The sequence below is a fragment of the Jaculus jaculus genome, chromosome 7, assembly GCF_020740685.1.
Source record: "Jaculus jaculus isolate mJacJac1 chromosome 7, mJacJac1.mat.Y.cur, whole genome shotgun sequence".
NCBI lineage: Eukaryota > Metazoa > Chordata > Mammalia > Rodentia > Dipodidae > Jaculus > Jaculus jaculus.
This window is the reverse complement of record NC_059108.1, coordinates 9,006,497-9,031,854: the sequence shown is the minus strand read 5'-3', so window position 1 is coordinate 9,031,854 and position 25,358 is coordinate 9,006,497. Positions and strand designations below refer to the sequence as shown.

General features: G+C 42.9%; 2 protein-coding genes across 3 annotated transcripts in view; one reads left to right on the top strand and one right to left on the bottom strand.

Annotated features, from left to right (window-relative positions):
- Nucleotides 1–810: 810 nt before the first annotated feature.
- On the top strand, nucleotides 811–15,289 carry Rnf6 (ring finger protein 6). 2 transcript variants are annotated; one of them, XM_004659970.3, is made up of 5 exons: nucleotides 811–1,098; nucleotides 1,791–1,873; nucleotides 3,456–3,666; nucleotides 5,301–5,396; nucleotides 12,536–15,289. In XM_004659970.3, exons 2-5 carry the CDS (start codon nucleotides 1,844–1,846, stop codon nucleotides 14,263–14,265), a joined length of 2,067 nt encoding a protein of 688 aa, XP_004660027.2. In that variant the 5' UTR covers nucleotides 811–1,098; nucleotides 1,791–1,843; the 3' UTR covers nucleotides 14,266–15,289. The 2 variants fall into 2 exon arrangements, with proteins under 2 accessions (XP_004660027.2, XP_045011174.1); XM_045155239.1 differs by lacking the exon at nucleotides 811–1,098 and adding an exon at nucleotides 1,448–1,613.
- Nucleotides 15,290–18,025: 2,736 nt separating this feature from the next.
- The window catches only part of LOC123462145 (aspartate aminotransferase, mitochondrial-like), a 66,643-nt gene continuing 59,310 nt past the window's right edge, over nucleotides 18,026–25,358 (bottom strand). Inside the window, exon 2 of the mRNA XM_045154462.1 lies at nucleotides 18,026–20,444. Within this exon, the coding sequence (XP_045010397.1) occupies nucleotides 19,045–20,444 (1,400 nt within the window). The 3' untranslated portion in view covers nucleotides 18,026–19,044. The remainder of the gene's footprint in view (nucleotides 20,445–25,358) is intronic.

The following is a 25,358-nucleotide window of genomic DNA, read 5'->3' as shown; positions in this document are numbered from 1 at the left end:
TGATTGGAATTGCATTGAATCCATGTATTGCTTTTGGTAGGTTACCATTTTCTCAATATTAATTCTTCAAATTTATGACCATAGGCGGTCTTTCAATTTTCTGGTGTCTTACTCAATTTTTTTCTTCATCGTTTAACAGTTTTTATTGTAGAGGGTTTTTTTTTTTTTTCCCTTGGTTAAGAATATTCCAAAATCATGTATATTTGTAAGTACAATAATTGAGATGGGGAGGTAATATGATGGAGAATGGAATTTCAAAGGGGAAAGTGTGGGGGGGAGGGAATTACCATGGGATATTGTTTTATAATCATGGAAAATGCTAATAAAAATTAAAAAAAAAAATAAGAAGAATATTCCAAAATCAATTTTTTTGTGGCTATTGTAAACGGAGCTGTTACCTTGATTTCTTTCCCAGTATATTTGTCAACGATGGCCACTGATTTTGTGTGTGTGTGTGTTAATTTTATGTCCTTCCAAGTGTTTTATTAGCTCTAGTTGTACTTATCAGACGGGGTTGGAATGCAGAGGCGCCGTAGTTACACCCGGACAGTAAAAAATGACGAACAAGCTGCTTGAGCAGCACTTTGTTGTCGCACACGTCAAACAAAGCTACACAAAAAGTACGAGACGAGCTGCTATAAATCCCCAAGCATAAAAAAAAAAAAAAGAAAAAAGCAGGTGGAGTTTCGGCACTACCCACAGCAACAGACGCACAGCGGCCAAATTCACGTGACCAACGCAGTGAGGGGGCGGAATCCAGGCGCCTCCGCGAGACCGGAAGCAGTTTCCAAGCGCACCTTCCTCTTCCTCCTGGAGACCGGAAGCAGTCCGCAGACGCACCGGGCGAGTCCCCAGCCGACGGTCGAGCGCCACACACAGTTCCGTGAAGTGGGCGGCCGGGCGCCGAGAGATTTGGGAGAAGGGCTGAAGGCTGCCTGGAACTTCACAGCCACCTCTCCTGCGGGGACGACGCTTCGAGGACGCTGCGGCATCCGGGGCGCGGCGGCCTCCCTTCTCCCGCCGCTGACACCCCGCAGGACAGCCGCGGGCCGCGGACATTTCTTGCTGCCGGAGGCGGGCCAGCCAGTCCCCGGCGAGGTGGGATGGCGGGGGTCGGGGGTGGGGGCAGTGGAGGTGGGGGGGTCATGTGCGGGGGTAGGGACACGACTATGGGTCCCTCTACCACTCTCTGGAAAGCCGGCCATCCTTGAGCCCGCCCACCCTTTCCTCCGATTGGCCTAGTCCCTCTGCGGCCTGAGCTGCTCTAGCCCGTGATTGGCTCGGCGGCACCGTCCGTCAGTCGCCTTTCCAATGGGGAATCTGGAGTCGGTAAGGAAAGCGTTACTGGAAGCTGGGCTGGGCAGAGAGGTTGGTTGGGGTCCGGAAGCCGGTTTGTTACTCGTAGTTAGGGACGCCCCTCCTCGCCCCACCTTCGCAGCTCCCGGCCGGAGAGACACCGGCAGTGTCGGGACGGAGCGCGGGGCCGGCCAGGCAGTGGAAGTTGAGAAGTAACTGGAGTCCCCTAGCCCTGGCTGCCCCCAAATGGGAGCCTGACAGGCAGGCCCCGGAGAGGGAGGGGAGCCGTAGTCCCCGGAGCTGCGACCGTGCGGGAGGTAAAGGAGGCCCAAGGGTGCCCTAGGGGAAGAGGGCCTGTCGAGAGTGTAAAAGCTGAATCCGCTGGGAGAATTTTTCTTTGGCTTTGCGCAATGACTGGGGAAGACTACTGGGTGTTTCTGGCCTTTAAGGAGGCGATTTACAGAATAATTCAGCCGTCTTTCTGATTGCTTCAGATGGGCAGCTGTCAAAAAAGGCACAAACAACGGAAGAATGGATACCATTGTATATGTTAATAACATGCCGGAAAGAAAATAAGGTATTTACTTTTGCATAATTGTGGCTAATGGTATCATACGATTAATTCTTTGACGAGGTCATGTTAGGTTTTTTGAATATTATTAGGGGAGTTTGATTTTGTGTAGGATTTCAACTTCTTAATTTTATCACAAAAGCCATATTGCTGCTGTGCCCTCCAAATATGCTCTTTGCTGATTATGATTATGGCTGTTATGGAAATGGAAAGGCTCGAGTTTTTAATATTAGTTAGCATTTGAGGGGTGGGTCTTGCTACTTGATATTTCATTCAGAAGTGACAGTGTGGGCTGGAGAGATTGCTCAGTGGTTGATGCTTGTCTACAATGCCTAACGACCCTGGGTTGATTCCCCAGTACCCACCTAAAGCCAAATGCACAAAGTGGTACATGCATCTGGAGTTTGTTGGCAGTGGCTAGAGGCTCTGGCACACCCATATTCACATTTGCTCTCTTTCCTTACAAACAAATAAATAGATAAAATACTAAAAAAGAAAGAGTGACAATGTAATAATTATTGTAAAAAAGAACCCTTAAATTTACACTTTAATGAAAGAATATATGTGGTGTTGGGTAATTGCTTATTTCTACAGTAGTTTGGACTTGGAAAGCCTACTTCACTTCAAAGCACCTTGCTTATTAAACATCAGGTGTATTTTGAAAGATTGCGTGCAGTGTTGGTTCCCTGGCAACCTAGCCATTTGAGTCTTAGGCTCTGTTGAATAGCATGCACTAGGACACATTCCCCCTTGGTAAACATACCAGAAATTGGCAAAGAATGGCTTATTTATAACATCCATAGAACATTCAGATTAGCTCTTAGTGATTGACCTGGAACCCTACCCTGGAAATCCTGACTAAGGATTGGAAATGAGAGCTGGATATTTGGGTTTTAAAAGTTTTTTTTTTTTTTTTTAAAGTGAATTGATAATGTGTTTTAGTAACTTAGTGAATTGATGTATTTAAGAAATTCTAAAATGTTTAAGAAACAGCTGTTTTCCTTATTTCCTAATAGATTAAAAGTAAGATTCTTTTGAATGACATTAAAATACTACCTCAAAATAGTCTTTGCTTAGTCAAGGGCAGGAAGTTTCACTGGCATTGAGAAACCCCTGAGACTACCCATGCCAGGCAGAGGGTAAAGTTGATGTGGGGAGACAGCTCTCTCAATCCTTAGAGTCTTGTGTGCTGTATTGTTTCCTTTTGGCTTTTACTGTCTTTAGACTTTAAGGGAGGATCAACTCCAAGTCTGTGCAGTAGACATGGAAAGCCAATTATTTTTACCTCAACAAAGTACAGTGCGTAATGGTGATATTATTATTATATAAGTGATCTTTATTCTACAAGGATATTTTTGCTGGAAATAACGGTATATTATACCCTCCAAGTAGCCCTTTCTATCTTAATTTAAGCCTAAAAGCAGGTTTCTAATTTTCTAAATATTTTCTAAATAAGTTTCTCACTGTAAGGCTAGAGAAATATACTTGAGCTGGGGACAGATTTTTTTTTTTTTTAAGTGACTGAGAAGTGAAAAGCCATTGTGGTCCATGACTAACTCCTTGAATTTTGTACATATTGTTTGACCAGGAGGTCAGGAGTCTCAGTATGAATCAGTCTAGATCCAGATCAGGTGGTAGTGGTGAAGAAATTTCATATCAAGACCATAATCACTGTGAAAATGAGAGAAGATGGCAGCAAGAGCGTCTCCACAGAGAAGAAGCCTATTACCAATTCATTAATGAACTTACTGATGAAGACTATCGTCTAATGAGAGACCATAATCTTTTAGGCATCCCTGGTAAGAAATGGGTAAAAGAGAACACTTATTTTTCCATCATTGGAAATGAGAATTTAAGAATAAAGAGAGTGCCCACTATATTACCCTTTCTCCGTAAATATTAGCATACTATTTTGGTGTGGTTAAGAGTTGTTGAATATAACAAAGTCACTGACTTCTGTATTTTTATTTATTTATTTATTATTAATTGAGAGAAGGAGTGAGAAAGGAAGAAGCAGATAGAATGGGCTTGCCAGGGCCTTAGGCCACTGCAAACAAACTCCAGATGCATGTGCCTGCTTGTGCATCTGGTTTACATGGGTTCTGGGGAATTGAACCTGGGTCCTTAGGGTTTGCAGGCAAGCACCTTAACCACTAAGCCATCTCTGCAACCCTGGCTTTTGTATTTTATAAGTAAGCTAGAATATTGGGTTACACATGCCTAACTAGTAAGTTAATGTGCACATGTATTAAATAGTCACATGTATGATGCCAGCTTTCTGTCTCTCAAAATGCTGGGGACTGAACAACCTACACTTGTGCATGCTTTCTTCCACTAAGCTACGCCTTATTCTCGCTCTCTTTTTTTGTTTGTTTGTTTGTTTTTTGAGGTTGGGTCTCACTCTGGCCCAGGCTGACCTGGAATTCACTATGTAGTCTCAGGCTGGCCTTGAACTCACAGCAATCGTCCTACCTCTGCCTCCTGAGTGCTGGGATTAAAGGCATGCATCACTACCCCTGGCTTCTTTTTTTTAAGCAGCATTTTTACAAGTAAAATGTTACATAAAACACAGTTCTGACTTAGTTAAGAGCATCACATTCAGGTAGCCAATCTCAAAAGTCCAATGTCCACCATAATTCTTTTTCCAAATTCCCTTTGCAAGTAAACTAGCTGAAATTTGTATGCTTATTATACATTTGTGTGTTGAAGGCTCATGTAATGAAATACTTGAGGTAAAATTCAAGTACAAAGATTTAAAATATTTCCTAAATAACTCTTCTTAATTTCTACTTATTTGTGAGAAGAGAGGGAGGAAGGGAAAGAATGGGCATACCAGGGCCTCTTGCCACTGAAAATAAATTCCAGATGCATATGCTACTTTGTGTATCTGGTGTGGGCAGGCAGGCTTTTTAAGCAAGTGCCTTTCAACTACTGAGCCTTCTCAGCAGTTTCTTTTTTTCTTTTTAAAATATTTGAGAGAGAGGATGGGTGTGTCAGAAAATTCAGTCACTGCAAACAAATACCAGGTGCATGTGCTACCTTGTGTATCTGGCTTATGTGAGTCCTGGGGAATTGGACCTGGGTCCTTTGGCTTTGCAGGCAAGTTCCTTAACTGCTAAGCCATCTATCCAGCCCCGGTTTCTTTTTAAATTTGACAAAGATGCACAGAATTGAAGTTTATAGTGCTATAGGTATATTAACTGAAAGAATCCCACTAATCAAATTAAGTCTTAATTTTCATAGAATAGTAATAAATGGAGATACAACTGAATTTATACCTGTCTGTATTGGTTACATGTTTTTATATGGTCAGTTTATAGAATGTGAAAATGATAAGGTATTGTCTTCTGTAAGTTGCTAAAGTTTTGTATTGACCTTGAGTTCTCATAAACTGGTCATTAAATGAATGAATGAAACTTTTTCACTGTTTCAGGAGAAGTAACATCAGAAGAACTTCAGCAGCGGTTAGATGGAGTAAAGGAACAAATAGCATCTCAGCCTGACTCAAGAAATGGGACAAGAAATGGAGGTATTTATGATAAAGAGCAGGTTTGATTGAAACAACTGCAGGAATAAAAATGTTCTGTCTTGTGTAGGATGCTTTTAAATATCTTTTTGGTTTTTAACATTTTTTATCGAAGACAGAAAGGTAGAGCAAGACACTAGGCATGTCAGGGCCTTCAGACACTGCATACGAATGTGCATCTGCTCCAGACATATGTGCATATTTGTGCATCTGGCTTATGTGGGTCTTGGAGAACTGAACCTGGGTTCTTTGGCTTCACACGCAAACAAACGCCTTAACTGCTAAGCCATCTCTCCAGCCCAGTATACTTATTTTTAATATTTTCTAGTTTTAATTTAATATTCAGTCAGATAATTTTTGTTGTGTTTGTTTTTTCGAGGTAGGGTCTCACACTAGTCCAGGCTGGCTGAACTATAATTCACTGTGTAGTCTCAGGCTGGTCTGGAACTTAGACAGTGATCCTCCTACCTTTGCCTGCCGAGTGCTGGGATTAAAGGCATGTGCCACCATGCCTGGCTTGTGCCACCTTTCATGTTCTGCTTTATGTGGGTGTCTTGGGAATTGAACCCTGGGCAGCAGGCTTTGTAAGCAAGTAGCTTTAACCACTGAGCCATCTTCATAGCCCCAAACTTAGTTATTTTTAATCTTAGATGTGCATGCTGCTTTTTCTTTAAAATTTTTTAAAAAATTTATTCGCAAGATGGGCTGGAGAGATGGCTTAGTGGTTAAGTGCTTGCCTGTGAAGCCTAAGGACCCCGGTTCGAGGCTCAATTCCCCAGATCCCACCTTAGCCAGATGCACAAGGGGGCGCACGCATCTGGAGTTCGTTTACAGAGGCTGGAAGCCCTGGCGCGCCCATTCTCTCTCTCCCTCTATCTGTCTTTCTCTCTGTGTCTGTCACTCTCAAATAAATAAATAAAAAATAAATTAAAATAAGATTTATTTGCAAGCAGAGATACAGACACAGAGAATCTCTGGACATGCTAAGGTCTCTTGCCACTCCAAATGGACTCCAGATGCATACACTACTTTGTGCATCTGCCTTTAACTGGGTACTGGGGAATCAAGCCTGGGCCATTAGGTTTTCCAATCGAGTACCTTAACTGTTGAACCATCTCTCCAACTCTTAATTTTTCTTCTAAAAAAAAAATTGTGTACAAGTATGGACATACTAGGGTTTCTTGCTGTTGCAGAGTAATGCCATACACATTAATCATTTTGCTTCTGGCTTTATGTGTGTGCTGGAGAATTGAATCTGGGCTGGCAGGCATTGCAAGTAAGTGTTTATAATCACTGAACTATCTCCCCATTCCCACAGTACTATTTTTTTTAATAGTGATGAATTTAGCTTCTAAAAATTTATGTGTAGACGAAAATAGACTGAGTTAGGAAACTTGTCTTTTTAAAAACAATTTTATTTATTTAAGAGAGAAAGAGAAAGAGGCTGATTGAATGGGCATGCCAGGGCCTCTAGTCACTGCAAACGAACTCCAGATGCATGTGCCACCTTGTGCATCTGGCTTATATGGGTCTTGGGGAATTGAACCTGGGTCCTTTGGCTTCTCGTGCAAGCACCTTAACTGCTAAGCCATTTCTCCAGCCCAGGAAACCTGCTATGTTTCATTATTTTGTTACTTGTTTGCTTTGTTGTTGAGCAAAACCTGAAGCCATAATACGAAAAGTTCTTATAAACTGCAAAGTACTTAGAAAAAAACAATTCAAAGTAATGGAGGTAAGACACAGAATAGAACTCAGCTTTCTGTTCTATCTTCCTCCCCAGAGACATTCATTGTTTTTAATTTTGCCACCAATCAGCTGTTGAGGGTTCTTGAGGAAGAGTTTGGTTCACAGGTTGGTTGGTTTGTTTATTATTTGAGAGAGAGAATGAATATGAATGAATGAATGAGAGTGGGCATACCAGGGCCTCTAAGCCACTACAGATGAACTCCAGATACATGTGTCACTATGTGCATCTGGTTTACATGGGTACTGGGGAGTTGAACCTAGGTCCTTAGGCTTTGCAGGCGAGCACCTTAACCACTAAGCCATCTCTCCCTGGCTGAGGGTGCTTTTGCTCTTCCTGGATAGAAGTCTTGGGCAGGCAAGAAGCCTTTCAAATGCTGAACTCTAGCAGGCTTTGTTTCCCAGAGTTTGACATCACTGAGTGGTTATAATAGGTAGGTGGAAGCTGTGGCAGTTAGCACCCTTTACTGCTATAGTGCCCCTGGAAGCCTTCGGTATTCAGACCTGTGATTTGAATGAAATGTCCCCCATGAGGCCCATGCGTTTTGAATAGTTGGTCCCCAGCTGGTGGTAATTTGGGGAAGTTGTAGGAGGTGGAGCCTTGCTGAAGGAGGTATGTCTCTGGGAGTTGGCTTTGGGGTAATGTAGCCCACCTCCAAGCCCTCCTGCTCCCTCCCATGCTTTTTCTACCATGATGAAACCTCCTGTCAAGACTAAGATGAAGAAATCCCGATCCATAAGCTATTTCTATTTCTGATCAGGTGCTTTTTCTTAGCTGTGAGAAGGTTACTGCTCTGGGACCCTTGTCCCTACAAGTTACAGTCCCCAGGCGAGCCTTTGGTGTGATGACCTGTGGCCTTACAGGTGTTATAATTCCTTTGTGGACCTTGAGAATCAGATGATTGGGACTTGACAGCAGCCCTTGTTACAGCTGTCGGTCTGGGATGTAAGGCCCTTGGCCTTTTCACTTTCCAGTTTAGCTTGCACTACTGAAAGTAAAGGCCCATATGAGCAGAGTCTTTATTGGACCTAATATTGCCACCTCAGCTCAGGTAACACAGGATACTGTCTCCCAGCCTGCTTACTGAGTGTGTCAGTTACTTTGTTATTACTGGGACAGAAGCAGCTTTTGGAAAGAAAGCGGTTGAATTCAGCTTACACTTTACAGGGGAAGTTTCATGGCAGGGAAAGGAGGCATGGTAAGGCGGAGCGGGAAGCCCTGCACATCTCACCAGTCAGGAAGGAGAGAGGGAGGTAGAACAGAGGGCAGAGGGCGAGAGAATGTGGTGCTGGGCTACAAAATTTCAAGGCCCACCAGCCAAGTTTCACTTCCTAAGTGTTTCCACAACCTTCCCAAGCAATACCACAATGTGCAGATTAAATACTCGAACCCATGATCCTATGGGGGAGGGAACATTTTACATTTAAGCCGCCACACTGAGAGAGCCTGCGCAGCCTGTTTGTAGCCTGGGAAGGCATGTTTGGACCACTCACAGCCATTTCTTTGACTAATCACAGCCTTAATTCTTAGCACCATCATCCCCATGATGGCTGTTACTTTGGAGCAATCACTGTCTTGTCCTTTACCACCAGTGATAAGGCCCTCCTCCTGGGAAAGTACTCCCTCTTGGGCCAATGTGGAAATAGTTATCAAGGCTTATAGTTGCAAAGTATGATACAAAGTGTTTCAAACAGCGCTGGTTGGTGCAGTGTCCTCAGAGCCAGGACAGTCAGCTGCAATCTCTCTCTCTCTCTCTTTTTTCCCCCCATTTTAATTCAGAACAAGAATTTAATGATTTCTAGGAAAGCAAAGCTTTTTGAAGAAACCTAGAAGCAACCTCTTGCATAGTTGTTTGAAGGCATCTGTGGCAATTTGACATGGCATAAGTGTAGTCTGTCTGACTGTGATAGATCTTTGGCTCAGGGCAGCCTTGGCAGCAAGAGAGTTCAATGGCTCCTAATTACAGAGTCAAATTGCCTCATTACCAATGTCTTTGCTTATTTACAGGATGATGAACTTTAGGAAGAGTGCTTATAATATAACATTAATAAGAGCAGTTACTTAAACAGTGCTTTACACTTGTCCAGTACCCAGGAAGAAGTGGGTTCCCTACCCCATTTGACTCTCCTTCACATTCAGAACCACTGTGTTTACCTATAGTCAATTCAGTAAAGACAAAATCTCAAAAGGTAGAAGGTCAGTAAAATAGAAGGTTCTGTTTCTCTTATGCTAATTTAACTGACCAGACATGGCAGACAAACATAGCTCTACAAATCATCCTGGGACCCTTCTATTTATTAGAGTGAGTCTCTTAACTGTACTGTCCAGTGCAGTAATGGTCAGCTACTTAAAATTAAGTGAAATTTAAGTAAAGCTCCTTAGTCTTACTAGCCTCATTCAGGTGCTCAATAGTCACATGTAGTTGGAGGTTCCTGTATTGGACTCTGCGAATGCAGCACATTTCCATCCCTTCCGAAGGGTTATTGGGCCTTGCTGCTGCTGCAGGGTGGTGTTCACACAATTGTGTGAGGTCCCAGCCACAGCTGATTCCTCACTGACACATAGGTACAGGCTATTCCCCTTTGCAAGTAGGATAGAGTTGAGAATGTTAGCCAGCTCCTTCATACTCACAGTACTCACTACGTTCTGCTTAACCAAAGTTGGAATCACATTTAGGATGATTAATGTTTATCTCCCTTTTACTTACAACTTTTTCTAAATCAAAATGGAAATTGGTCATGAATTTTTTTCATTTGTGTTCAGACATGTAAGTTATACTGTTCATATAACTCAATATTATATATATATGCAGGTTATACTTTTTAACCCTGTACCTGCTTTTGTTTCCCTGGGGCTTTACTCGGTGGGGTTAATATATTCACTGTAGAATCAAAGGTCTGTTGGATAGGGAGGGGGGCTTGTGATTCAGGATATTTGTGCCTACTCTGTGGCTTACCTTCTTTTTACCCCTTCTTTTCCAATGTTCCCTGAGCCATGGCAGGCCTGTTGTCAGTCTGATTTAGTGTTGAGTTCTTTGTAGCCTCTGGATTTCTGTTTTGATAGATCACGTGTTTACTACCATTACCGTGAACTGGTTGTCAGCTGAGCAGTAAGAACAGGATTCATGTTGCCTCTTTCTCTGCTATTTCTTCTGGGTACTGGCATACGTGGAAAAGGCGACAAGTCTTACGGTGGCCAGTCGATTATCTTTTCACCAATGGATCTTGGCTGTCCTCTGTCTTCTCTGCCATCTGTAAAATAAAGCAGATTCTCCAACCAAGAATGAGGGTGGCTTGGCTAAAGGGAGTATGCACAGTTGTTTCAGAGATTCTTGGTGTGTAAGCCCATTTGTTTTCTGCAGAGAGCAGTGGGGGTTTCTCTCTAAAGTCTGATACCAAATATGAGTTCTGTGTCACTGAGTGGGCCTCAATTGGTTACCTGCAGAGTCTGTGTGCCACTATTGCACAAGTGTGCTTCTTGTCTGGCTGGTTGCTTCCATAGTTTGCGGGGTCCTGTGCTTGTTCATTCTCTTGTTGACTGCTTTCTTCCAGCACTCCCACAGGGCTTTCTAGCACTCTGAGAGCTAGCTAGGAGGGAACTATTTTCCCTTTTGGTTCCAGCATGTATTCCCACGTCCTGTTGCATCACTTATATCTTGGGAATTGAATCCAGGCTGGCAGGCTTTGTAAGAAAGCAAGCTTTGCTGAGCCATTTTCCTAACTCCAAGTCTGGGGATTTAACAGCTAAAATCTTTCTCTTCATGGGGAGTTATATTCTAAACAAAGACTAAAGGACATTATTTGAGTTCTTTCTGTGTGCTATTACGCTCATCATTTTGTATATGGTGTTTTTTACTCGTAATAATCCTGAAATTGGTACTGTTTATTACCTCTGATTTATGAAGCAAGAGCACAGCTGTACAGAACTTCAGCACCTGCTGCAGTCTCCCTGTTTCACACAAGCAGCTTGTATGGGTCACACAGTGTATTTGGGATGTGAGATTTCTTGAGCAGTGGCTCAGTTGGTAAAGCACGTGCCGTGCAAGCATGAGGACTGGAGTTCAGACCCACACCCATGCCAGTGCAGGGTGAGTGTGGCAGCTTGCCTGTGAGTCCAGTTTTGGGGGAGTAGAGTTGGGATTCGTCAGGGCAAGGTGGGTAGCTAAACTAGCCAAGTGGGTGACACCTGAGTCCAAGTGAGAGGTTCTGTCTCAGAAAAGGACATGGAAAGCAGTTTAGGACAGTACTCAACATTACTCCTCTCATCTCAGTAGGCACACATACATGAGCATGGGCATCCCCCACACACATATGCTCAGGATACACATGTATACAAGTATACAACACACACGCACACACACACACACACACACACACACACAGAGAGAGAGAGAGAAAGAGAGAGGGAGAGAGAGAGAGGGAGAGAACGTGCATGCGCACACGCACACACCTGATTTCTTGAGATACATAGGCTGTGGGTAGTTCCTGAGAAATAAGGTAAAATTCCCAGAGTTACTGGAAAGGTTCTTCAGATACGGGATGAATTTTACATAAAATTTGCCATTGTATTGATGCTAGTACATGAATGAAATAATTTAAATGTAAAATTTTGGTATAGAATAGATTTCTCGTTTGCCTAAGTGTTTTGCTGATAACAAACAGATAGAAAGCAAGAACAAGGATTTTTCCACAGCTATACTTAAATAGTAATTAAAGCTTTGTAATTACATAGGTAAAATTTTAAGTTTTAGAGTATACTTTAATGTATACTCAAAAAGTTCAGTTTTTGTCTTGTTTTGTTTTTAGAGGTAGAGTCTCAGTCTAGCCCAGGCTGACCTGGAATTCACTATGTAGTCTCAGGGTAGCCTCAAACTCATAGCAATCCTTCAAATCAGTGATCCTTCTACCCCTGCCTCCCAAGTGCTGGGAGGCATATGCCACCATGCCTGGCTGTTTTTGTCATTACTTATTCATTAAAATACACAGATGTTTATTTTAATTCAAATTCTGCTTTTCTTAGAATCTTTTATCTAAGCTAGAGTATTGCTTAGTAAAGTTTGGTAAAGACTGGTTGGTAAAGTGCTTGCTGTATAAGCGTTAGAATTTGAATTCAGACCCTCAGAATCCACGTGAAAATCCGGGTATGGCGATGTGGGCTTGCAGTCCAAGGCTGGGGAGGAAGAGACAGGAGTAACCCTGGGACTTGCTGGCCAGTTTGTCTAGACAACTTGATGAACTTTGGGTTCAGTAAAAACCCGTCTCCAAGATAAGATAGTTGAGCTCTCGCCACCATCTGCACATGCACATGTTCCCAAATACATACAACATGCACGCCCGCCTGCAAAGGTTTAAGGTCTAATTTTAGATAATGACCTTAAGTTATGTACTTGACTTTCTAGACTCGGAAGTCCTGAGAGAAAGTTCAGATGAAGGCTCTTTGCTCGAATGGTTGAACACTTTCCGGCGCACAGGAAACACAACTCGGAGTGGCCAAAATGGGAACCAAACTTGGAGAGCTGTGAGTCGAACAAACCCCAGCAGTGGCGAGTTTCGCTTTAGTCTAGAAATCCACGTAAACCATGAGAACAGAGGATTTGAAGCTCGTGGAGAAGATAATAGGGACATTCCTATGTCGGCTTTTGACAGAGACCGCATTCGAAGCAGGCAACAAAGATCAAGCAGCCCTGTGGCTAGACGAGCAAGAAGCCTCACCTCGGTGAATTTCAGCAGTGGTAGAACCAGCCGGGGCTCAAGGGGCCAGAATTCAATGGCAGGATCATTTTCAACATTCGAAAGGTCAAATAGAATCAGAGGAAGAGTTGGCATTCGTAGAACTAGTGCTCCCCGCACCAATTTTAGTAACCATTCAGATGGTAGTGACCTCAGGCAAAGGGAGGGGCAGCGCTTTGGAGCAGCACATGTTTGGGAAAACGGAGCTAGAACCAATGTTACAGTGAGGAACACAAACCAAAGATTAGAACCAATAAGATTACGTTCTACTTTCAGTAGTCGAAGCCGTTCACCAGTTCAGAGACAGGGTGGTACTGCTGCTCATGATTACCAAAGGGAAGGCAGGCCTGGGCAGCAGAGTGTGCGACGAAGGTCTGTTAGGAGGAGAGGTGGAACTAGTGTCTTCGTAGAACAGGATCGAGAACGCAGAGGTACTGCAAATAGCTCATTCTCTAATTCAAGACTCGTGTCAAGAGTAACCGTAGAAGGAGAAGAAACTGGCAGATCCCCAGCTGCTGTACGTCGCCACCCGACAATCACACTAGACCTTCAAGTAAGGAGGATTCGTCCTGGAGACAGTAGAGACCGGGACAGTATTGCAAGTAGAACCCGATCTCGAGTAGGGCTAGAAGAAAATACAGTTGAAAGTTACAGCGGGGGCTTCCGCCGGACTGTTTCTCTTTTAGAGCGGTCAGGTATTCGAACCTATGTTAGCACCATAACAGTTCCTCTTCGGAGAATTTCCGAGAATGAGCTTGTTGAGCCATCCTCAGTGGCTCTTTGGTCAATTTTAAGGCAGATCATGACTGGGTTTGGAGAACTGAGTTCTCTAATGGAGGCAGAGTCTGAGTCAGAGATTGAGAGAAATGGTCAGCATTTGCCAGAGGTGAGTTTAGAATTGAGTGACTTAGGTACAGCTAACAGTAGCAGTCAGCATAGTGAAGGTTCCTCACAAGACAGGGAGGCTCACGAAGACAGTTCAGAAACGCCAGGTGGAAATGAGGCCACTCAGGCTCAGGCTGTGAACAGGGCCAGTAGAGGTAGCAGACAGTTGCAGAATACAAGCAGTTTAGTTGACACTGGCACATTACCTATTCTGCGCCTTGCTCACTTCTTCTTACTAAACGAAGGTGATGGTAATGATCCAATTCATGGGTTAACCAAAGAGCAGATTGACAATCTTTCCACGAGGAGCTATGAGCATAGTGGCGTTGATAATGAGTTCAGTAAAATCTGCAGTGTTTGTATCAGTGACTATGTAGCTGGAAATAAGCTCAGGCAATTACCTTGTATGCACGAATTTCACATTCACTGTATTGATCGGTGGCTCTCAGAGAATTGCACTTGTCCAGTCTGTCGGCAGCCTGTTCTAGGATTTGGGGTAGCAAACAATGGATGAAATGACGGGCTTTGCTCAGATACTATATTTTACTTACGCCGAATAGTCAAGCACTTTTTTGTTGAGTTACATGTGATGTGCTAACCAGGATGAAAAAACAAAAAGGTTATAGTTTGAACTATTTTTTGTGTGCTTTTTTTAACTTGTTAAAAAGAGGTCATTTATATAAAATTTAAAATAATAGACGTTAACTTATCCAAAAGTATAGAATAGTTAATATTGCTAGAACCAAATAACCTTTAAGATGTTTTTATTTTGGTAATTTTGTCATGCCAGGCACTTTTGTATCTGCTCAACTCAGTACATTAAAAGTTAATATTCTTTTTCTTAATAATATAATAGCTCTACTTAGATACTCAAGTTTTATAGGCTTAGTACTGGGTTCAGACATTGGTACTAAACCTTCCTAAGGATGTTTTGCTGGATGTTTACTAAATATATCTAAGTTACTTGAAATGATAATTTAACATGTGGCATATGTGTATGTATATATAGAAACATAATTTTATGGTTAAAATATCCAGTCTAAAAACTACAAGTTTGATTCTTATTTAAGCCTTTGGGCTTATGCTACATATGGTACAGTGTTTAATATTGACAAGATCATCTCTGAGAGAAATGTGAATTAAGGTATAATTTAAAAGAGATAATTTACTGAAGCGTCTCTGACAATCTGACTTATAAAGCAAGCAATATTTAATATGGAACAAATATTTCTTTATTTGTACATGCAACATGGAAAAGGTAGACAGATTATTTGATGTTCATTCTTTTTGTGACTTTTTTGAAATTTCAAACAATTCTTTGGATTAAGTAGAGTATGCATTATGCACGATTTCTCAAATTTACTTTTAAAATCTTTAAAAATTAGTATAAAAAATGAAATGCATAGAAAATGTTTGCTAAGTTGGAGGCCAGAAAACTCCAAATAAGTCGAAAGAAAAACGCTTAAAAGAATGTAGAATTTATATAAGCACAAAGTATGCACAGAAGATCTATTTCTACTAATAAATATTAAAACTAAGATTGTATGTGAACTAATTATTTCCTATTCCACTCTGGCTTATTCACTCCCAAAATATTTATTCCATACTAGATGGCAAGCATTGTTATAGGTGTCCAGGATTCCCTAGGTGGCAAATAGATTAAAGTCTCTGTCTTGAGAGAAAAGATGTAGTTGTTCTTAGATGATTTTAAAAAATTTGATAAAATCAGTTATTAGTTTTGCTTTCATGTTTGCTTATGAACATATGATGAGAAAATATGATTCGATTTTGAGAGGTCTAGGAATATCTCCACATTTTAGCTTTTCTTTCTTTTTTTAATATATTATTTATTAATAGGAGAGAGTACCAGGGCCTCTTGCTGCTGCAGATGAACTCCAGATGAATGTATCAATTCATGCATCTACCTTTAGTGGGTACTGGGGAATTGAACTCAGACCAGTAGGCTTTACAAACAAGCACCTTTAAATGTTGGAACCATCTCCCCAGCCCCCAGTTTTTCTTAATCAGTGATTATGTTTCAATCATTAGGCTAGATGTATGTCTAGAAATGTTTCGCAGTTTAGTAAACAGTGAAAGATGTTTGTAAAAGTCTTTAAAGAGTCCTTCATGCCAGCCGAGTGGTTCTGCACCACTGTGGGTAGGTCTGCCCTTGCCCAGCATCCTTTCTCACTGTAACCTCACCAAGACTCCATCCCACCTGTCCAGGCTGCTGCAGTGAAATCTCCTGCTTGGACTCTCTCTTCCCCAAAATTGCTCCTATCAGTCTTTCCATCCACTCAGTCAAGCCACACCACTGTGGGTGAACCTGCTGCTCCTGGCACCTTCCTCACTATGCCTGTTTCCACAGGTCCTCAGTGGCCCACTGGAGCCAAGCTGCTGCATCTACCACTTCTTGGCACATCCTTCTCTTGGAGTCCTTCCCACCATCCCAGTTGCTTCCCATCACTGCAGGACAGTCCACTACTTTCCCTCACATCTTACTTTGTGATGTGGGCACATCACACCTCTTCAGTTGTGGACAGTCTTCTGCTTGGTGTGTTCTTACCCTTTCGCCATGAGTGAGCACATTCCACCACATTATCGTGCTTTCGGTGATCCCACATCCTTTAGGTGCACCCTCCCCTGCTGCCTTTGTGCCCACACCATGTGTGAGTGTATGACTCCTAATTTTGCCACTACCTGATATGAGTCCCTGAATTCCTAGCAACAGAATTTCCAGATGGGCAAATCCCAGTAAAACAGCACACAATGGATGAGTATAGATAGATATGTTTGTCTGTCTATCCTCTGTCTATGTCTGTATGTATGTACCTCCCCCCTGAAAATACCCAGTCCCATAGTAGAAGTCACTTGTGAGGGCTACTTACAGAAAATCCCAAAGAACTAAAAAGCACAAATAGGTACAATAAACTTAAAGAGCATGAGGCAGAGGTAGGAGGATCACCAAGTTTGAGACCAGCCTGAGATTACATAATCAATTCCAGGTCAGCCTGGGTTAGGGTGAAATTCCATCTCAAAAAAATAACAAACCGGAAAAAAGGCATGAATAAAGGCCTGAATAAACTCCAAAAGAATGTAAAATGTGTAAATGGGATGAAGTCAAACCAGTATATGAAAATGGAATCCAATAAAAAGAAATGCTAAAGAAAAATCAAAACAAAAAATGTAACAGGTCAAATCAAAAGTCTCCTGGAAAGCCTTACCCATAGAATTAAACCATGTGGAGGGCAGAATATCAAGGCTTGAGGACAAGGTAGAGGAGACAGATCACATAAGTAGAATCAATGACAAGGTGAAAATACACAAAAATCTATTAGCCAAACATAAGAGGATACTTAAGACACCATGAAAAAAACAAATCTGTAATAGGCCTAGAAGAAGAGCTTCAGCCCAAAGGAATAGAAAGTATTTTAAGTAAAATTAGAGAAGGGCTGGAGAGATGTCTCAGTGGTTAAGGTGCTTGCCTGCAAAGCTTAAAGACCCTGGTTTGATTCCCCAGTACTCATGTAAGCCAGATGCACAAGGTGGCTTTTGTATCTGGAGTTCATTTGCAATGGCTGGAGGCCCTGGTGTGCCCATTCTCTACTCTTCTCCCTCTTTCTCTACTTCTCCCCCCTTCTCAAATAAACTTCCCAAGCCTAGGAAGACAGATGCAAGATACAACACCAAATCAAGACCAGAAAAGAAGCCGTCATATATTCAAAATACATAGAACAAAAAAGGGATATTGAAAGCTGCTAGAGAAACAAGTCACTTACAAAGGCAATTGATTCAGAATAACACCCAGTTTTTCAATGTATATTAAAAACCAGAAGGATGTAGAATGATATGTTTTCCAAGTATTTAAAAAATGAAAAAAATACAAAAAAATCAATGAAATGGGAGTTGGTTCTTTGAAAAGATAAACAAGATGGACAAACCCTTAGCCAATCTAAACCAAAGGAAGAGAAGATCCAAATTAGTAACATTAGAGATGAAAAGGGAGACATTACAACAGATACCAAAAACATTCACAGAAGCACAAGAACATATTTTATAAGTCTATACTCCATCAAATTGGGATACTAAAAAAAAAAGGTTCTAGAGGCACAAGTGCTACCAAAATCATACTAAGATGAGATCAATAATTTAAACCGATCAGTAGCAAGATTGAAACAATAATAAAAATCCCCTCCCAACTAAAAACAGCCCAAGTCCAGTTGGATTCACATACTACTACTAGATTTTTAAAGAATAAATTACCAATACTTTTCTTTTTTTTTTGGTTCTACAGTATTTTATTGTAACAGAGAAACCAGGGGGCAGTAAGTCTACATGATCAGAGCAGATGGTGGTTATCTTTCCAAAGGGTGGAGTCTGAGCTGGGCTGGCAGCACGAATCCTAGATACTCCTTCCTGACCCTACCCTGCACTGCCTGGCTCATGCGAGCTGACAGGCTGTGTGCAGCCGAGAAGAACGGAGGAAGTCCAGCTGGGCAGAGGCCCCATCCCAGTAGAAACTAATCACACGATCATTAAAGATGCTGAAATAAAGTACAGGTACCTACTCTCCACTGAGAAAGGAGATGGTATGGCATGAACAGAAAAATGTTCTCCACTGTTAAATCCTGATAGGGTGGGGTTGATGATCATGAACATCTAGGCTATAGATCTCTGAGCCTGAAGAACAGAACAAAACACAAAAGGAAAACCTTCTTTCTCCTTTTGTCAAGTCAGACACAATATAGAATCTATTCTCCTTGCTGCAATGGCAACAGACCCATTGGTTTTGGTAAAGCATCATTTCTGGAAGGTGGTCTGTGGATACAGCTGCTCCATGTGGGGAGGACACACAAGGACGACTGTTAGGGACAAAACGAGGTTTTCTCCCACAGCCTCTAATAACGAGCTACCTCTTAACTGATCCACGGAGCAACTTGTAACACTGCTGATGCTTCCGTTAAAGCTCTGAAATATTGCAGGGTCGTGACCAGCAAGTTTTTTGGTGCTGTGACTTTCTTGAGGTGTAAACACATTCAGAAAAGTTGGAGACAAAATGATGGGCGAGAGTTTGGTTTAGAGCCATCCAAGTTCCAAATTTCAGCCGTGGAAGCTCTGCCCTACTTCACTACCTGCTCTTGTCTGAGGAACGCATTCAATCGCTGGGTGTTAGGCACTGTGCCTGAAAGAAATGATCCGCTTACCACCATCCACCCTCCCTCATCCTGCATGTGAATCTCACAATAGCAGAGGCTGAAGGAAAGGTTGTCTCTGTTCCCTGGTATGCAGAGAATTACTTTGTGACCTGGTGAATGGCATGGGCAAGGTAGCCCACATTGCCAGAGGTGACCCCTGCCACAGAGATACGGCCATCCTTTGTCATGTACACAGAGAATTCCTTGGTCAGCCGCTCCACCTGCTCAGGTTTTAGGCCAGTGAAACGAAACATGCCGATCTGGTCGGTGATGTGTTGCCAGTTGTGGGTGGAGCCCTCCTTCTTGAGGTTGGAGACCAGCTGGGTCCGCATGCTAATAATGCGGTCAGCCATGCCCTTCACTTCTTGTAGCCATTGCTTTCGCAAATCCGGGGTCAGGATGGTAGAGGCGATGCGGGCACCATTGAGAGGAGGGTTGGAATACATGGGGCGAATCAAGATCTTCAGCTGTGACTCCACCCTTTTGGCTTCATCTGCATCTTTGCAAATCACAGTGAAGGCTCCCACGCGCTCACCATATAAGCCCATGTTCTTGGCGTATGACTGGCAGAGGCAAACATTTATGCCCTGTTCGATGAAGTGGCGCACAGCCCAAGCGTCCTTGTTGCCATCCCCGCTGGCGAAGCCTTGGTAGGCCATGTCAAAGAAGGCAAAGAGATTCTTTTTCTTCACCACTGTTGCCATTTCCTTCCACTGCTCTGGACGCGGGTCCACTCCTGTGGGGTTGTGGGCACAGGCATGCAGCAGGAGAACACTCTGCTCTGGCATTTTTGAAATGTCCTCCATGGCACCCGTGAAGTCAAACCCACAAGTCTTGGGGTCATAGTATCGATAACCTTGCAGCTGCATTCCGGCATCTCTGAAGATGGGTGTGTGATTGCCCCAGGATGGTTTGGGCAGAAAGACATCTCGGCTGAACTTGAAAAATCTTTGCAGAAAACTGGCTCCGATCCTTAAGGTCCCAGTTCCAGAAATGGTCTGTACAGTGACAAACCGGCCACTTTTCAACACCTCGTTGTTTTCACCCAGGGCCAGCTCTGCAGATGCCTTACAAAATTCTGCCAGCCCCCCGATGGGCAGGTATTCTTTGTCCAAATTTTTTGCAGCAATCTGGGCCTCTGCCTTCCGGACACTAGGTAGCACGTAAGGCTTTCCATTATCATCCCGGTAGGCACCAACTCCCAGGTTCATCTTTTTGCTGTTGGTGTCTCTCTTGTAGGCCTCAGTGACTCCCAGGATGGGATCTGGAGGACCCATTTCTACGTGGGCCCACCAGGAGCTGGCTCTGGCGGAGGCTGCGGCGGCCAGGCCTGGGTGGAAGGCGGCAGCCACGCCGGAGAGGACACGGCCGGAGTGCAGCAGGGCCGTGGTGGGCGGAGGGCAGTGGGCAGCTGCAGGGCCGGGCGGAGGAAAAGCGGCAGCGCGCAGTGAGGCGCGGGCTCCTGAACAAGGTGAGGACGCTGACCACCAATACTTTTCTATAACAAAGAATTCCAAGTCCTTTTTATGAAGCCCATATTATTCTGATGCCAAAACAAGATATACAGATAAGAAAATTACAGATCAATCTCCCTGATAAATAGATGTAAAATTCCTTTTTTAAAAAAACAAATGAGGGCTGGAGAGATGGCTTAGCGGTTAAGCGCTTGCCTGTGAAGCCTAAGGACCCCGGTTCGAGGCTCGGTTTCCCAGGTCCCACGTTAGCCAGATGCACAAGGGGGCGCACGCGTCTGGAGTTCGTTTGCAGAGGCTGGAAGCCCTGGCGCGCCCATTCTCTCTCTCTCCCTCTATCTGTCTTTCTCTCTGTGTCTGTCGCTCTCAAATAAATAAATAAAAAACAACAACAACAAATGATTTGTAAGCACAGAAAGTATGGGAACAGCAGGGCCTTTTGCCACTGCAAACAAACTCCAGATGCATGAGCCACATTGTGCATCTAGCTTTACATGGGTATAGGGAACCCTGGACCATTAGGCTTTGGCAATAAGCGCCTTTAGCCACTGAACCATCTTCTTAGCCCAGATGCAAAATTCTTAACGAAGTACTTGCAAACCGAATTCAAGAACACGCAGAGTAGATCATATACCATGATTAAGTAGGTTTCATTTCATAGATGAAGGTATGGTTCAACATACCTAAATCAATAGTAATCACATAGATTCAAGGACAGTTGTCACATGATCATCTCAATAGATGTAGAAAAGACGTTTGCCAAAATCCAGTGTTCCTTCATGATAATTGTTCTGGATAAGCTGAGAGTTGAAGGTTACATACGACAAACATTTAGCCAACATCATTCTAGATGGAGAGCTCCAAGCACTGCCAGTAACACCAGGAAGAAAAGTGTGTCCACTCTGTTCTGTTTAACATAGTCCTTGAAATCTTGCTAGAGAAATAAGATGAGAGAATAAAATACAAATAGGAAAGAGTGAAGGTAAAATATATTTGCAAGTATAATTCAATACTTTCCACCAGAAATTTAGAGTTGATAAACACTTAGCAAAGTGGTGGGATACAAATTAACACACAAAAGTCAGTAGCTTCCTTACATGCCAGGGGAAAACACAAGGAGAAAGAAATCAAGGAAACAGTTCCATTCACAGCAGCCTCAAAAAAATTCCAGCACTCAAGAGGCAGAGGAAGGAGGATCACAGTTCAAGGCCACCCTTAGACTACGTGGTGAATTCCAGGTCAGCCTGGTCTAGAGTGAAACCCTACCTCAGAAAAAAATAAAAATAAAAAACCTTGGAATAAAATTAAACAAGGAAGTGAAAGACTTTTATAATCTAAACAATAAAACACTGTGGAAAGAAATTGGAAATGACCATAGGTAGAAGGCCTCCTGTGTTGATGGATCAGAAGAATTAACATTGTGAAAATGGCCAGCACACTTAAAGCAATGTACATATTTGTTGTGATCCCAGTAAAAATTTCAGCACCATCTTTCACAGAACTATGAAAAAAAAAAACACTTATAAAATTTATACAGAAGCATAAAAGAATCCAGATAGCCAAAACTATCTCAGTGAAACGAATATATAATATATAAAATACCACTAGCAGTGTGTATGCGTGTGTGTGTGTGTGTGTGTGTGTGTGTGTGTATAAAACCTGGTTTTGGGTTATATTGCAGTAGATAGGTCAACAGAATAGAAGACCCAGAGATCAGTTCATTCAACTATAGCTACCTGAGTTTTGATAAAGACCAAAAATACACATTGGAGAAAAGGCAATAAGTGGTGCTAGAAAAACTGGATATCCACGTGGAGCTGATTGAAGCTAGACCCTTATTTCTTCCTGTATAAAAATAAGCTCCAAATGGGTCAGAGAACACAATGATAAGTCCTAAAATGATGAAACTGCTGAAGGAGAAAGGAGTTCACTATAAGATAGAGAATAGGTGGGAACTTTCTGAACAAAACTACTCTTGCTCCAGACATAAGATCAATTGCCAAATGGGAATACATGAAATTAAAGAACTTTTGTACAGCACAAGAAATGGTCAACTGAATGAAGAGGCACCTGCAGAATGGGAGGAAATACTTGCCAGCTATGCACTTGGCAAATGATTAATATCAAGAATAGACAGACAGGGCTGGAGAGATGGCTTAGCGGTTAAGCGCTTGCCTGTGAAGCCTAAGGACCCCGGTTCGAGGCTTGGTTCCCCAGGTCCCACGTTAGCCAGATGCACAAGGGGGCGCACGCGTCTGGAGTTCGTTTGCAGAGGCTGGAAGCCCTGGCGCGCCCATTCTCTCTCTCTCCCTCTGTCTTTCTCTCTGTGTCTGTCACTCTCAAATAAATAAATAAAATTAAAAAAAAAAAAAAAGAATAGACAGACACTTACAAAACTAAACACCCAGAAGATGAACCACCCAATCAGAACGTGGACTGTGGAACTCAGTTCTCACAGAAGAAATGCAAAGGCTGACGATTGTCTAAAAATATGTACATCATCCTTAGCTATCAGACAAATAAAGTTAACAACTTTCAGATTTCTGTTTCAATCATGTCAGAAGGACTAGTGTTAAAAAAAAAAGCCATGCATGGTGGCACACGCCTTTAATCTCACCACTCAGGAGGCAGAGATAAGAGGACTGCTGTGAGTTCAAGGCCACCCTGAAACTACATAGTGAATTCCAGGTCAGCCTGGGCTAGAGCAAGACCCTACCTTGAAAAACAAGCAAAAAAAGGCAACAAATGCTGATGAGGTTGTTGGAAAAGAGGGATTGTTATCCACTGTTAGTGAGAATGCAAGCTGATGATGTAGCCACTATGAAAATGAGTGTGGAGGTTTCTCAAAAACTAAAGATATGGGCTGGAGAGATGGCTTAGCGGTTAAGCGCTTGCCTGTGAAGCCTAAGGACCCCGGTTCGAGGCTCGGTTCCCCAGGTCCCACGTTAGCCAGATGCACAAGGGGGCACACGCGTCTGGAGTTCGTTTGCAGAGGCTGGAAGCCCTGGCGCGCCCATTCTCTCTCTCTCTCCCTCTACCTGTCTTTCTGTGCCTGTCGCTCTCAAATAAATAAATAAATAAATAAACTAAAGATATGTGACCCAGTGCTGTGGTTTGAATCAAATGTCTCCCTTAAACTTGTGATCTGAATGCTTGGTTTCCAACAGATGTCAATTTGGGAGGTGGAGCCTTTTTTGGAGTAGGTGTGTTTTTTGGGGTAGGTGTAAGTAAGGGTGTTATAGTTAGCTTCTCCTTGCTAGAATTCAGCTCACTCTCTTGCTGTTTTCTGCCTGCTGTGGCTAGGCGGTGATGTCCAGCCTCTGCTCATGCCATCCTTTCCCCTGCCGTCATGAAGCTTACCCTTGAGAGTGCAAGCCAAAATAAAACCTTTCTCCCATCGGCTGCTTTGGGTCAGGTGTTTTGCCCCAACAGTGTCAAGGTGACTGCAACACACAGCTATACCACTTCTGGACATGTTCCCTAAGCCTTGTTTATTGCTGCTTTATTCACAATTGCTACAAAATGAATCTAGGTCTCCCCATCAACTGATGAACAGATAATGAAGATGCAGTACGTATACATGATGGAGTTTTACTCAGCTGTAAAGAAAGATGAAATTGGAAGTTTGTAGATGGATGGAAATGGAAAAGACCATACTGAGTAAGGTAACCTCAGAAGCACAAATGCTGCCTGTTACCTTTCATGTGGATCCTAGTTTTGAGTTTCTAGATTTGTTGTTGTCAATCATAATGCATGTATGTAGAGGCTACCAAGTTGGAAAGGGTCTCTGTGTGTGCATGGGGGGGAGGTTATGTTGGGGGATAGCAGAACACATGGAGCATGAAAACAAGAGCGGGGAACAGAATGAAAGGTTTAACCAGGGATGGAGCTCGGGAATGAGGGAGGGAGAGGGTCAGTGGAAGGTGAACCAAATCTAAGCACATAGGAGTAAGCCAGATTTAAGCCTACTATTTGTTAAGCCAATTCAAAATGCAGTTCATTTAAAAGTGGTTAGTCAGGCGTGGTGGTACACATCTTTGATCTCAGCACTTGGGAGACTGAGGTAGGAGGATTGCTGGGAGTTGGAGGCCAGCCTGGGCTACATAGTGAATTTGAAGTCATCCAAGTCAGTCTGGACTATAATGAGACCCAGCCTCAAAACCAACCAACCAATCAATCAAGAAACAAAAATGGTGTTTAAACAAAGGTCCCTCCAGGCATGGATAAAGTATGAATAGAAAACCACAGGGCTAGGGATGAGTTACCTCCTAGTGAGTTCTTGGTTACAAAAGCCCCTAAAACAATATTGGCTGTTGCCACTGCCCTTGCTTACCCACCAAATCTTGATGGTAATTCTCTGTTGGTGCATACACCATACTCTTTGGTTGTAGGATGTAAGGAAACCAAGCTGGACCTGAGCTTGAAGCTTCCTCCTTGCCTGGTAGTTTTCATGGGGTCAGAAGATGCAAGCAAGTGCTGGGGGAAAAAAATGCTTTTGATATTCCTACCCAGCTTCAGACCCTGCATACTTCACAGTTGACCAACAAGGCAGGATGTGACCCCCTGTGCAAGGGGCATGAAATTTACAGGAGTAACCAGGTACTCTCTGATTGAATGTGAGGCACATTCCACAGGAAGGAAATCATGCCTAGTACAGTAAATCTGGCCATAAGTCTATGGCTAAGAACTTGGGTCCTAAGGGGGAATTTAATACTGTTGTTATTCTAGTTAGCATGTCAAACTGCCTTCTAAAGTAACTGCCTCCATACATCAGTTCTGCTTGCAGACTCAAACATAAAAGTTTCTTTATACAAAGGACAGAGGTTAATACAGAGATGCAGGGCTGGCAGAGTTACCAAGCATAAGTGAGTAGTGCATGCTCAGCCCTAAACCTAATATCTAAACCACACTCTCCAAGGCTCAAGGAGCTTCACTGAAGA